The 14140-nt window shown below is 45.5% G+C and overlaps 1 protein-coding gene across 2 annotated transcripts; it reads left to right on the top strand.

The window, feature by feature from the left end:
- Positions 1-6082: 6082 nt before the first annotated feature.
- Positions 6083-14140, top strand: GNAT2 (G protein subunit alpha transducin 2). Of its 2 annotated transcripts, none has more exons than XM_059374236.1 (8): positions 6083-6200; positions 7921-7963; positions 8252-8393; positions 9108-9265; positions 11147-11275; positions 11498-11627; positions 13267-13420; positions 13950-14140. In XM_059374236.1, exons 1-8 carry the CDS (start codon positions 6083-6085, stop codon positions 14138-14140), a joined length of 1065 nt encoding a protein of 354 aa, XP_059230219.1. The 2 variants fall into 2 exon arrangements, with proteins under 2 accessions (XP_059230219.1, XP_059230218.1); XM_059374235.1 differs by having other exon boundaries at positions 9093-9265.

Raw genomic sequence — 14140 nt, 5'->3', positions numbered from 1 at the left:
TCTTCTGGCAGGCATAGATAAACAGGGTGTGCCCTACAATTCTGGCTCCCCTTCCCGCATTTACTTCTATATTTATTGGTTAAAAGTTAAGACTCTGAAGACAGAATACATGGGTTCAATTCCATACTCCTCCACCTACTTTGTGATTGATGTTGGTAAAGTTACTGGTCTCTGCTCTATTTCATCGGAAAATGACTGTGTGAGACACTGCTTTGTATTGTGGTGGTTAAGATAAATGAGTTAATTAAGTCAAGTCCTTAGAACAGTGCCTGGCCTGTAGTTACTATTCAGTTAATGTCTTATCCAGCTATGTCCTTGGCCTTGGTTCCCTGTTGACAACCTCACACGGTAATGATTCTCCTCGCAGCCTATAAAAAGTGCAGTTTGGGCTGTTTGGGGGGACTGCAGACACTCCACCCAGCTAGCACTCCACTTCCAAGTGACAGAGAATCCTACCTAAAGGGAACTTGAGGGGGGTGTTCCTAAGACCACTGGTATCTTCAGTGTGTTAGCAGCAATTAGTCTTTTTCCTACTTCTCCCCATTGTGGGAGCCCTTTGTCCCCCACACCCAGCTGTACTAATGCTGTTTGTCCAGCTCCTCCCAGTTCTCACCACCCCCACAGCCAGATTCCTTCCCAAACTCTTGCCTCCTCCACCTCTCCCCAGGCTGGATTCTGGACCCTGAACCCTATTATCCCTGTATATCTGGTTTCACCTCTATTGATCTCTGCCTGCTGCTTCTCACCATGGGCAAGCTCAAAAAACCACGCGTCCACAGACTTGGGGGTGGGGGAGTTCACCTCACAAAGAAGCAACACAAGAAGGGAAATTCCATGTTTACCCATAAAATTAACAAAGATTAAGGGGGTTGTGAGATGGGACACACACATACTACTGGTGGGCACCACAAGCAATGTAACCTGTCTGAAGGCCATTTGGTAATACATAATCAAATGTCTTTAAAGAGTTCATTATTGGGCGCCTGGGTGGCTCAGTGGGTTGGGCCACTGCCTTCGGCTTCGGTCATGATCTCAGGGTACTGGGATCTCGGGCTCTTTGCTCAAGCAGGGGCCTGCTTCCCTTCCTCTCTCTCTGCCTGCCTCTCTGCCTACTTGTGATCTCTGCCAAATAAATAAATAAAGTTCTTAAAAAAAAAAAAAAGTTCATTATTACTTGACCCTGTAATTCCACTTTCAGAAAATTGTGCTGAAAAGAGCTGTCAGAAAAATATGCACAAATTTGTTCATCACTGCAATGTTTATCACATAGAAAAGCTGGAAACATTAAGGTCCAAAACAGGGGGATGTTTCAGTTTTGTCAGATGCACGCAATGAAATACAACCATTAAAAATTGTTCTTGGAGAACTTCTTAATGAGGCGGATATTTATAATGTAAGGCTTGGTTTAAAAAAATGAACGTAAAAATCCGTACATACAGTATGGCCCTAAATATGTGACATATATGCATAGAAAACAAACCACCAGAAGGTTTACAAGTGATTATCTGTAGGCAGTAGAATGGGGAATTATATTTATTTCCTTCTTTATACTCATCTGCATTTAAAAAATTGTCTACAATGCAGATCCATTACTTTTATAATCAAGGGCATAGGAAACAACAAATCTGTAATAGCCTCCACACCCCACCCCCAACAGACTCTCCTGGGTCTTAATCCCAGAATAAATTGGTCTTGGGATCTTTAGGAATTTTGAAGCCATTATGCCCTCAACAATGAGTAACAAAATAAATCTCAAAATTAAAAATCAAGCAGCAGGTAACCATGTAGAAGGTCATCTATATTCTGACAAAATGCAAATTTTGACATAGTTTTAAGGGGGTGGTATCTTGTATTGGGCTAGGTCTCATTAGGATTCCCCCTTGATTCAGACCTACCTACCTAATCAGCCCATACGTGGCAATCCCTGCCCTCCTCCTCACACAGGCAAACTGGTTCACTAGTCCCTTTGTGCTCCTCCCCAGTCCCACTGCAACACACCCTTCACCTGGTAACCCTCTCCTATTTCCAGGCCATTTGGTACGCCATCCCTGCTTGGAAGTGTGCGCTGATTACAGCTAAGCATCGATCTCCCCACCTACACAACACCAGAAAAAAATCTCAGGGGGGTTCACGTCTACAAAGAACAGTTTGGGAAATGAGGAGTGAGTCATCCCCCTTGGCCTCCAGCTTCTTAATGTTGTCTTTGAGCTTCTGGGATCTTCCCTAGCTCTAACACAGCTTCCTCCCTCCTACCCTATTCACCAGAGGGTTCCTTTTAAATGGCCCTCCCTGAGCCCTAGGCCCCCACTTAATTCTCTGATAAATGCTTCTCTTAGACTCTGGCCTGCAGCCCAATGTGAGGTCAACTTCCCCCCAGGCCAGGTCAACTTCCCCCCAGGCCAGACCACTCTCTGCCGACACTGGGCTTGGGAGGGAATGCCTGCAGCCTCACACCTGTCCTTGGCCAGAACAGTGCCTCAAAGCATCCCCTATGCCCAGATCCTTCTCAAACTAAGCTGCTCAGCTCTTATTTCTCAGCTTGCCCAGACAGCCCTGTCACCCCTAACCCCAGTCCCCAAACACTGTTTATAGCACCATGCAGCTGCACCCAGCTGTACTTGTTTTTGTCTTCAAATGGTTTTAGCCACGCCCTGCCCTGCCACTCCAGGCCCTCACTGCCTAGCCCCAATGCTGCCCCTACACCATCCTCAACTGGCCGACATATCCCATTTCGTCTTTCCTGAGCACAGTTTGCACCTCAGACCTCCACGCCTTCTCTCATGCTTTCCTCTCCCCAAAATGCCTTACCCTTATTTCTATGTTCTGCTTCTCTAATCAAAGTCTGTTCATTTAGTCACTTCCTCCTTTCTTCTACAGAATTTTTCAGTCTGACAGTTAAATATGTTTATAATTTTCTTGCCTATCAGGGGTGGAGGCTGGGTTTTGAACAGCTCTGAATTCTCCAGCAAAGCGTTCCTTTCATTAAACTGCTTCTCTGTGAATTTACCTCTCCTCTTCCTTTGGACTGGAAGGTCCTGAAGGCAGTTCCTCATTCATGTGCTCCCAAGCCCAGCCAGGACAAGGCTTTAACCACAGTCCCCACCACTGAGGGTAAGACAGATCCTGAGATCTCCCCTTAGCCCAAGAAACAGGACAAAATTTGTTGAGAAATGGTGAGTCTTTTTCCACTCATTTGGTTATCAGGCTATTAACCAGGACTCCTGAACTGTAGCTGATCCTAGCTTGTCTATTAAGATGACGATCCTCTTTCTGTGCTTCTAAATGCGAATAGCACCTACATGCTTTACCTACTCCACTAGGACACTGAATTCAAATTAATAAAGTAGAACAGCCACAGGAAAGGCACAGGAGCTGACGACGGGAGGTAGGAGGTCACTGGCGCCAGGATGGGTCAGCACAATTAGAAGCCAGGCATGGGTCAGGAGCTACCTTACCAGCTTAGTAGTGGGAATGGGAACCCAGCCAACTAGGAAACAAGTAGAAGCAGCACAGAAGTTTGCAAGGGTGGTAGCTGAAAAAGAAATAGCTCAAACATTTTCCCTATGCGTGAAACAAGTTCATGGTTCTTTTCAAAATGCAATCGCTACTGTTAGCAAGCTTATGCATTTGTCTTTTATGTCCAAGTGTTCTTTTACTGGCTGCTTATATGGGGGTAGTAGAAAGATCCCCTGATGTATCTGTTTATTAAGCTTACCTGACCTTGAACAAGTTACTTAACCCTCAAGCCACTGTAAACTGGTGACAGAGTACTTACCTTGAAGTTAGCATTAGAATGAACTGATAGGAGCCACACAACTTGTCTAGCACAGTTCCTGGCAGTCCCCTGCTCCGAACAGAGAAGATTTCGGCACAGCTCTGGCCTGGGTATAGGTTATCAATATTGTGGGTAAGCTAGGGCAGGGTTAGGGAGGTATAATTACTGAAACTTTATAGCTGAGATTCCAAGACAGTCACAATTTCAAAGACACTCTCCTGTTTTCTCTTAAGTCAAGGAGCATTTGCCAAGTTTTGATTGGGAAAACATGATCGCTATGGAAGGCACCTTGGCGGCTACCTACTTCTCCATCAGCCCTGAGTGTCGGGGCTCCAGGCCCAGAGCTTCTCATCCAGATACTCAGATATGCAACTGAAAGGCAAGGAGGAAGATGCTCGTGCTCAGCAGGGGCTCAGGGAACCTAGTAGGTAGGAGCCCCAGGTGCTACCTCCCACTTTTTCTGACCCAGTGGACAGGCCACTGCAGCACATTTCCACACTAAAAGAAAAGAACACGTTAAACCTTTCAAACTCAAGTTAAATCCTCAAGCCCTTGGCTGCACATTAGAATCACCTGGGGGAAATTTGGAAATCTTCATGCCTGGATTGTGTTCCAGGCCAACGAGATCAGGTTTTTTTCCAAACTTGCCACATGATGATAATCACCTATATTACCTATTTTAAAATAGTTTCTCAGGCTCTGGAATTAGCACCATTACCAGAAAATAATGATTCTAAAACACACCCCTTTAAAAATATACAGGATATGTTAAGATCTTTGAAATCTGAGTGATCTTCCAGCCAGTGATATCTAAGATTTGATGATACACAGAAACCAGCATCTCAGATGATCCTCGTAATCAGGCAGGTTTGAGGGGAAAACAGTTCCCTAATACTTTCAAGGGCAGCACTTCCTGAATTTTAACATCCTTAGAGTCACCTGCAATTCTGTTACAACGCTGGTTCTGAATCAGAAGGTCTAGGTTGAGGCGTGAGATCCTACATTTCTAAGAAGCTCCCAGATGAACTGTGCTAGGCCTTGCACCAAATTTTGGGGCCACATTCTTAAGTATCTCCTTCTGAGGAGGTTCCACCAGCAACTCATTTAATTAAACTGAAATAACAGGCATAAAGAAATATGACCCATGGAGGGAGTCTCGGATAGGTCCGAGAGGCAACTGCGGGACTGCAGTCTAGCATTTCCCCCCAGGAAGGGGCAGCAGGAATGAGGGCCAGAGGGAGGGCCATCCCAACCTTTGCAAAGCCGGAGGCTAGAGTCCAGTTTCCCAAGGAAGCAGACCCCCAGTCTAAATAGCAGCAGAAGCTCACTCGCCAAGTGAAGGTGGCCTCAGGTGGCTTTAGTGGGTTGACAGGAAGCAGCCTCATTCTGTCTACACATACCCTTTATCTTTCCTTCCGTCACCAAACCTTTACTGAGGGTCCACTGATAAACCACCAAGTCAGAAGGATTCAAAGGTGAATCACATCTGGTCCCTGACCTCCAGGGGAAGGAATTCAGCCCAGGGGGAACCCATGTGCAACACAAAACACAGTATGAAGTGGTAAGCGCTAGTACCAGAAGCACGAAGAGAGAGAGATGAGCCAACATAAAGAACAATATGCTAATAGCTTCCTGGTGCAGCAGCCACAGGTGGAGCTGGAAGAAACATTTCTAATCTTTCCACAAAGGGCATCACCCTAAACAAAACTCCTTGCCAGGACCAGCCTGGTATGATGGAGAGGGTGCTTTGATGCCTTGAAGCCTTTAAAACCAAGACTCTTACAATCTGGAGCCTCAGGATGGGCAGAGTTTCCTGCATTTATGCCTCTAATCTCTAGCACTAAGATGCAAATGAATCCAAGGAAGTAAGAGACTTTTAGGGGATCAGCCCCTCCAAAGAATGGGGCAGCCGTGATCTCATTCCAGAGAGCTTCAGTACCTGCCACCTATCCTCCTGTGCCAGAATCCCGCAGATCATTTTCCTAGTACAGAATCCCAAGTCCTTGCCCTTTGTCATACTGAGCTCTTAATTGGCTTTGACCCATCACACTGCTAGATATAAAGGCTACAATCCCTAGACTAAGTAGATCTCCAGCAGGGTAGGGAGTCTTAGCCAAGACAGGCCAGGCACAAAACCCTAGAGCCCACTCTCTCACCTAGCTCCCTATAGGACCAGCTTTTTAGGAGGACTACAACGAAACAGATACTCAATCCCAAGTTACTTTTTCCTTATCTTCCGTCTCATATAGGAGACTCTAGAGAAGAAGCATAAGGGCTGGAAGCAGCAGCTGAGAAGACAGCAGAAAGATGGGGAGTGGAGCCAGTGCTGAGGACAAAGAACTAGCCAAGAGGTCCAAGGAGCTAGAAAAGAAGCTGCAGGAGGATGCTGACAAGGAAGCCAAGACCGTCAAGCTGCTATTGCTGGGTGAGCGAGATGGGAAGCTGAGCAAGGGAAGGAGAAGGTACTGCTCTTTCCTGCTTATCCTGGATGGTTGGTGGCTTCTAGCCCACCCTGTGGGGAGGAGGGACAGCAGGTCATTTTTCTTCTCCCCAGCCAGTCTCAGGCTAGAGCATCAGGGCTCTAGGGCTGAGCGCAGCCACCCCAAGGAGATGCAGAATGCCAAAGCTACCCTGGAATTGTTCTGCTCTTCCTTGAATCAGGATTGTGCAAGGGCCGGGACAGAGCCATTCATCTCCAAATCTAAATATAATACCTCACAGTTTGGCAAATACAGTGAATCCTGGGCTTGCAGACAGTTACCCAATCTACAGTCAGAGAGCTCTGAGTCAAGGACTCAGGAGAGGACAGTGGACTCAGAAGTCCCACCATATAATCAGTGCCGTGTAGTCCTGGGGATAGGCCCACTGATGCTTGCCAAGTAAACTGGTTCCTTCTCCTTGCTTCCAGTACACAATTTGTATAAATTTTAGAACCAGGGAGCCCTGAGGGAGGAGGAACAGAATCTTTTTCTAGGGCAGTCCTTTCCTAACTTTCTATTCAGGAGTTGCCTTGAGAGTCCCTGCCAGATCGTAAGTTTATCAACCCGATGAGCTCCTAAGCAGATCACAGGTCTGTGCTGAAAAAAGAAAAGCACTTCTGTTGGTCAGTCAGAGAAGCTGGTCACAGCCATAAATAGAACCAAGACAATGAAGAGTTTGGGACACCTGGCTTAAGGGGGAAACCTCCAGTAGTAGGACAGAGGTAAGTTAGAGCAGGCAGCATTTGTGCAACAGGACATATCTGGCTGGGTTGTTTTGAAGCCCATGAGGAGCCAGGGAACCAGAGCCCCAGGCCACGGCATCTCCCCTTCCCCAGCTGCTCTGTGAGCATACCGCTGTACACTGGAACAAGATTCCAAGGAGCCCAAGAAGCTACAGAAGGGGAAAGAGATGGCAAGGCCACTGAGAGATCTTTTAAGCCTAAGCAGCTTTCTTCCATATTCAGGATAAGCAGCTTAGAGGGAAGAGGTGCAGGCTAAGTGGGAGGTGGTTAACCCATCAGGGCCACGCAAACTGGGGAAGAGGGTTGAAGGGTGTATGGAGGGGGAACAGAGTGCAAATGGGAGGACACTAGGACACTAGAACATTTTAGCCAATAAAGGAAAAAGCATGATGATGAAAAAAATGGTATTTCAGTGAAGTTATAAAGCTCTCTGCAATCCTGCCCCAAGATCACTCTCTTGAGTAAAAATAGGCAGAGGAGAAATGTGTTAAAGGAATTCCCCTGACTCTATCAGTGGTTCTCAGTGAGATTTTGCCACCACTCCCTCTACCTCCCCCGGACACTGGGAAATGTCTGAGACATTTTTAGTTGTCACAGTGGAAGAGAAGAGTGCTATTGGCCTCTTAGCAGGTAGTGGCCAGGAATGCTGCTAAACACCCTAAAATGCACAGGACAGTCTCCACAAAAAAGTACTGCTCAGCCCAAAATGTCAGCAGTGCAGAGACTGAGAAACTCTGCTCTAACATCCAGACTGAATGACCCGAGCTCAAGGCTGGCAGAAATTGAGGGCAGCAGTCGTCCCTTTGTGCTCTCCCCTAACAAGACTCACAAGCAAGTCCTAGCTTGGACTTCCCACAGGCCACCTACTGGAGGGTTGGGGAGAACTGGTGGAAAACTGAAGCATAAGAATTTCTCCCTGCAGGTGCTGGAGAGTCAGGAAAGAGCACTATCGTCAAACAGATGAAGTGAGTAGGAACAAAGCCCCAGAAGACAGAGGTAGAGTGAAGAATTCAACAGAGGCATGGAGGATGAAGGGCTCCTTGGCCTCAAGAAACCCATATGTAAAGGATATAAAGAACCTGATTCCCAATGCCCCTCATCTGCATGCCTTTCCCCCCTCACTCTCCACTTTGGGACAGCAATAGGCATGAGATGGGGTTCTTATGACCCTTTAAATCCTTCCAGATTCCCAATCCCTTAGATCTGGTTACTCAGGTCCAACTAAGAGCTGGGTGTCTATCTACTCCTTGCAGGATCATCCATCAAGACGGCTATACGCCAGAGGAATGCCTGGAGTATAAGTCCATCATCTATGGGAATGTGCTGCAGTCCATCCTGGCTATCATCCGTGCCATGTCCACACTGGGCATTGACTATGCTGAACCAAGCTGTGCGGTACGTGGTTAACAATATGTGGTTAAGGGTGGGAGGAAAGGCTAATGACAAGAAATAGCAGCCAACAAGCTATGAGGAAACATGAGTCAAAAAAGTTTCATGTAACTAAATCTCATTTACTGAGCTTCCAGTCTTTTTACTTCAGTCTTGGAGAAGTATGCAATCCCTACCTTTAAAAATAAATTACAAAAATCTGCTCTCAGCTTCCTCCGCCTTTTTGTCTTATTTTACCATTTAAATTCTTCTCCTTGGGCTCCTTGCCCTGGCCATGGAACTTTTATAAGCTAAATCTCTAGTTCCAGTTTTGGCTTTTTCCAAGATTTGAATTACTGAAAGAAGGTGATGGTTTCCTGTCTCCCGTGTTGTCTATTTCACGGTCAATCTGGTCTTTAAACATCCAACCTCCCTGTAGCAGAGGATCCACATTTGTGGTGGTACCCTTTTGGACAAAGGCTAGGAGATAGAAACACCACAGAGGAAGCTCCTGGAACCTAGATTTTCCCATAGGCATCCCAGGATGGGATAAATTGCCACTCTTTATATTCCCGAAGCACACTCAAAATTAATTAGTGTTTTCTTAGCATCTTCACTGGACACTATCTCCATTTGGGCTTTGGTAGCAAGGCAAAATGCTCTCCTTTCAGCAGTACTCCCAGGAGCCTCCTGGAAAGCCATTACTCCTGTGCCATTCTCAGCCAGGTCTCTGCCTTACAGGATACTGGGCTACAGCTCAACAACCTGGCTGACTCCACGGAGGAGGGCACCATGCCTCCAGAGCTGGTGGAGGTCATCAGGAAGTTGTGGAAGGATGGTGGGGTGCAAGCCTGCTTCGACCGAGCTGCAGAATACCAACTCAATGATTCAGCATCTTAGTAAGACTGACTGGGGATGGGGTGGGATGAGGTGTAAGCAACCAGGACTTCCAGGAGAAATCACACCCAGCCTAAAATTTCAGGCTCAAAGCTGGAGTCCAAAGGACTGAATTCAGTCTGGATACCTGTTTTGCTTAGGCTTGAGCAGTGTTCTACTATGCTTTGAATGTGATGCCCTTAGAGATATGCCGCCATAGTCGTCACCACTCTAATGCTTTACACTGGCTCACTGCAGCATACAGAGCTGAAGACACCCAGAATCCAAAACAAAGGTGCTCTGTTTAGTAGCATTCAGACTGCTGTCCTCTTCATCAATTCATACACATAGCGTCTCCTTTCAAAACCATGAATGTGAAGACAGACCTGCAGTTCTGCCATGGGCTCTCCCTGGAAGCACTTGATCATGATGGCCTTTCCAGGGTGCCATTTTCTAGCTGGTAACATTAATGTCACCTAGACTCAGGCCACTTACCAGAAGCGAATGCCTCATTCACCCATACATAGTATCTTATGCCAGGGTGCCAGGGCATGGAACACAGAAACTTCCAGGGGCAACCAAAGGAAGTTGGTCAGGGATTAAAAAGAACCAACTTTGCAAAGCTGGTTCCAAAATGATAAGGTGCACATCAGTCATACCTCTACTGGCATGGAATCTATCATAGATGGGCATGAACTTTGCAGTCAAACAGACCTGGATTTAATCCTTGTTCTGTCACCTAGTTCTGTAACACGGTTCTCATTTGCCGTTCACAGAGCACTGACTCACCAAGGCCCAGGCACTGCTGGGTGCATGACGTACATGGTCTCATTTGACCTGTACAGTAAGCCTTTGAGGTGGAGACTACTTTGTATTAGTCCCATTTACAGATGAAGAACTGAGGTTCAGAGAAGTTAATTAACTTACCCAAGTCCTATAGATAAACAGAAAAGTCTGGATTTGAATCCAGGTCTATTTCACAAAGTTGAAGGCTTTTTACAATACACCACAATGTCTCTTGACCTTGGCCCCAATCATTTAACTCTTCTTAATTTTTCCTTTATCTGTAAAATGGGATATGAAACTTAAAGGTGTGAGGTTAAATGAGAAGTTAAATGTGCGAATGCCCCACACGCAGTAAGCACTGTTAATTTTCCTTCACTTCTGTCATCTCACTCCATATTTGCCTTCTTCCTGTCTTTTAAGATTTTTTATAATAACTGTCAAACATATATGAAAGCAGAATAATATAACGAATCACCTGGCTTCCACTGTTAACTCACAGCCACTCTTGTTTCACCTCCATCTCCTACTGGATTACTCTGAAGGGAGTACCACATATTCCAACATCCTAAAAATTTCATTATGCATCTCAAAAAAAAAAAAAAAAAGACTTAAAGAACATAATCATCACACACCTAAATATTTAATAATTCCTTAATGTCATCAAATACCCAAGTAAGTGCTCATTTAAGTTTCCTAGTAATCTCAAAGGTTTGCTTCCCAACTTGATTCAGAATATAAATAAGGTCTCATGCTAGGCACTGAATCACATCTCTTAATGTCTCTGAAGTCCCTTTTAGTCTACTCCTGAGTCTTGATGGAAATTTTGGCACCCATTTAAACCACCAAATCTCACTGAAGGGTCTAGAAAACCTTGAAGTCAGGCAAAACTTGACTTATGTGATAGAACCCCTGCCTCAACTGGGCATGCCTCTCAGCCCAACCCACACTCCCTTTTGTAAGGACACATGAAGTTTGAAGGAATGAACCTGAGGTTTAACAGTATGGATTCTAGTCCTGGTTCTATCACCAAGTTAGCTGTATAACTTTGGGTAAGACCCTTTACCTTTCTTGGCCTTGCCTGTGGAAAGTTTATGTCAATTCTAAGCTCTTTTCCCTAGCTACCTGAACCAATTAGACCGGATTACAGCCCCTGACTACCTCCCTAATGAGCAAGATGTGCTTCGATCCAGAGTCAAAACCACAGGCATCATTGAGACCAAGTTTTCTGTCAAAGACTTGAACTTCAGGTAAGTCCACAGTTCCCTGGGGCACCACAGATAAAACACATGGTTCCAAGTACACCTCAGATACCAAAAAAGGGCAAAAGGACATGTTTCTTAGCCTTCACTAAAGCCCCATCTGAAGGACCTCCCTATTTCTCCCCCTTTCCCATCTCATTGCCAACTGGCCCCAAAGTGGCCACCTCTCTGGGGTAAACACCAAGTCCATGTGCTGTTTTTTTCCCTCAGGATGTTTGATGTGGGAGGGCAAAGATCAGAGAGAAAGAAGTGGATCCACTGCTTCGAGGGAGTCACCTGCATCATTTTCTGTGCGGCCCTCAGTGCCTATGATATGGTGCTAGTGGAAGATGATGAAGTAGTAAGTGGCCTTTGCACAAAGCAGCTTTCATAGTTCCCCTGCAACCCTTCCTCTAAGCTTTGCGTCACCAATTCTTCAACTTGGATGATTTCAAGACACTCTAGCAGTCCTCCAGCAGCCAAATCATTGTCTCAGGCAAACAATTCTAGAAAAACCTCTTTTCCAGGCTCTAGGTTAGCACTTTAGAACTCCAGATTTATTGGGAGTGAGCCTGGTCTCAGATCAGCCATCCAAGAATCACTTGGACATCACACAGCTCACAAAAGGAATTGAGAATTAAAGAGACAAGGGATCACAATGGGCTTGGTAAAGCATGGGAGTTACACTTAAGACTCTCCCAGGCTGCATATGGAAATAAAGGATAGGAGATGAAAATGAACAAGCAGAAAGACAATGTATGATGTGTATCTTTGTGCAACATGACAGAGGGGTTGGACTACTCATCTCATTTGCAAGCCTAAATATGTACTGTCAACAGGACTAAGGAGAGACTGGCAAACCAGGTTTCTCATGTGCCACTTAAGCTGGCAGCTGGAGGATGCCACCTCACCTGAGGGGGAGTCTCTTGAGCCTGCAGATTTTAACAGAGGCTCTGCAGGTCCATGGTCTGCCCAGCCTAGTTACCTCTGGAGTTTGAGACAGAGGATATCACTGCATGGAAATGCTAATGGAGGCCCACAGCTTATGGATATCAGACAAAGCACCTATACTCCTATTCCTTGCTCCAGTTTTTCTCCCTTCTCCTTAGCAGAGTTCAAGTTCACATGAGAGCTCTATGAGTATCTTCTGTGCAAATTGATTTTTCAAGATCTCTTCCATCTCTAACCCTGAAGTCTATGAGGTTTTAAGGGGTTCTGCAGGAGTATTAGCAATGATAAAAGGCCACAAAAAGCAGATTTGTTTTCTTTCCTCATTAGATGAGCCCAAGCCAACTAATAGCATACTTCAAATCCTAAAGATCTGCTCCCTGAAAACAGGCTGGTCTGGGGAACTGGAAACATCTAGATTGCGCAGATACACAGCACAACTTCTCAAAGTGGCACTCAGAGGAGGAAACAGGCAGAAGCGCTGGTGGTGTGGCATAGAGAAATTCTCTAGCCCTCACCATTTGACACCAAGGCAATAATCCCTATTGTTCCTGCCCAAACTGAGATCCAGTACTCTATAATAGAAGCCTATCAAAATCATCCTGAGGGGTGGGAAAAAAAAGTCATCGGAGACACAAACAGGCACATGAAAACTCAGGCCTAGCTTCAATTGTGTATCCACTGCACCTACAGGCGTTGAAGTCCCTGGCAATGCCCTGGCAACCTAAGCTCAGCATAACACTGATTGTACAACTCTACATCACCCACTGCCATGGACACTACATACACGATCTCATCAGACCTCTATAATAACCCTGATAGGGAAACTGAAACTCAGAAAAGCTCAGTAATCTGCCCCAAGTCACATGGCTATGACAGAACAATTAGGAGGGCAGCTACATCATCTGGGCTCTATCCCACCACATCAAAAGGAGATAAACTCTTCCTCTTACATTTGGAGCACTAGTTTCTCCAAGGGGAACAGGAACAGGAAGGAGAAAATATACCCGTCAGCTCAATCTGAAATCTCTGATGGTGTTTCCTCCTCCTAGAATCGCATGCATGAGTCACTGCACCTCTTCAACAGCATATGTAACCACAAGTTCTTTGCGGCTACTTCCATTGTCCTCTTTCTCAACAAGAAGGACCTCTTTGAGGAAAAAATCAAGAAAGTCCATCTCAGTATTTGTTTTCCAGAGTATGATGGTAAGTATCAAGGGCTGGAGACAAAAGTAACGATTTCTTCTTAATGACTGGTGATCACCTGGTTTCCTATACCAAGGAGACACGAAGGAACCTGTCTTTAAGGAGTACTAAGTCTAACTCCTTTGCTTTCCTGGGTTGATGATCCCTTACCCCTTTAACTCAGTTCTTATGTGTCTTGTGATATCCGAGTGATCCTTGGATGTCTAATCTGAGAAACTTGGGTATTCAGTCACAGGTTTAAATTCAGATGTCCCTGGAACAGAACAGATGTTAGATGCAGGAGAGCCGCCAACTGTTCAAATGATATCTACCAGAAATCAAGGGTGGAGACACCCTCTCCTCAATTTCATTGTCCAACTCAAGTGATAAATACTGGAGTGCAATAAAGGAGAGGATCCTCCCTCTAAAAATAGGCCCCCAAGTGCAGCTGTCCAACACATTTCATGGATCAAATTGGTCACCTAAAAATGTAAGCAGTTATGAAGGGTTAATTTATCCCACTTCTTCACTATTTTTTCTGGGAAACCAGGAAACAACTCTTATGAAGATGCAGGGAATTACATCAAGAGTCAGTTCCTTGACCTCAACATGCGAAAAGATGTCAAAGAAATCTACAGTCACATGACCTGTGCTACAGACACACAGAATGTCAAATTTGTATTTGACGCAGTTACAGATATTATCATCAAAGAAAACCTCAAGGACTGCGGGCTCTTCTAA

The sequence above is a fragment of the Mustela nigripes genome, chromosome 14 (assembly GCF_022355385.1).
Source record: "Mustela nigripes isolate SB6536 chromosome 14, MUSNIG.SB6536, whole genome shotgun sequence".
In the NCBI taxonomy this organism is placed as follows: Eukaryota; Metazoa; Chordata; class Mammalia; order Carnivora; family Mustelidae; genus Mustela; species Mustela nigripes.
Note: the sequence above shows the minus strand (reverse complement) of the source record. Positions and strands in the feature narration are given on the sequence as shown.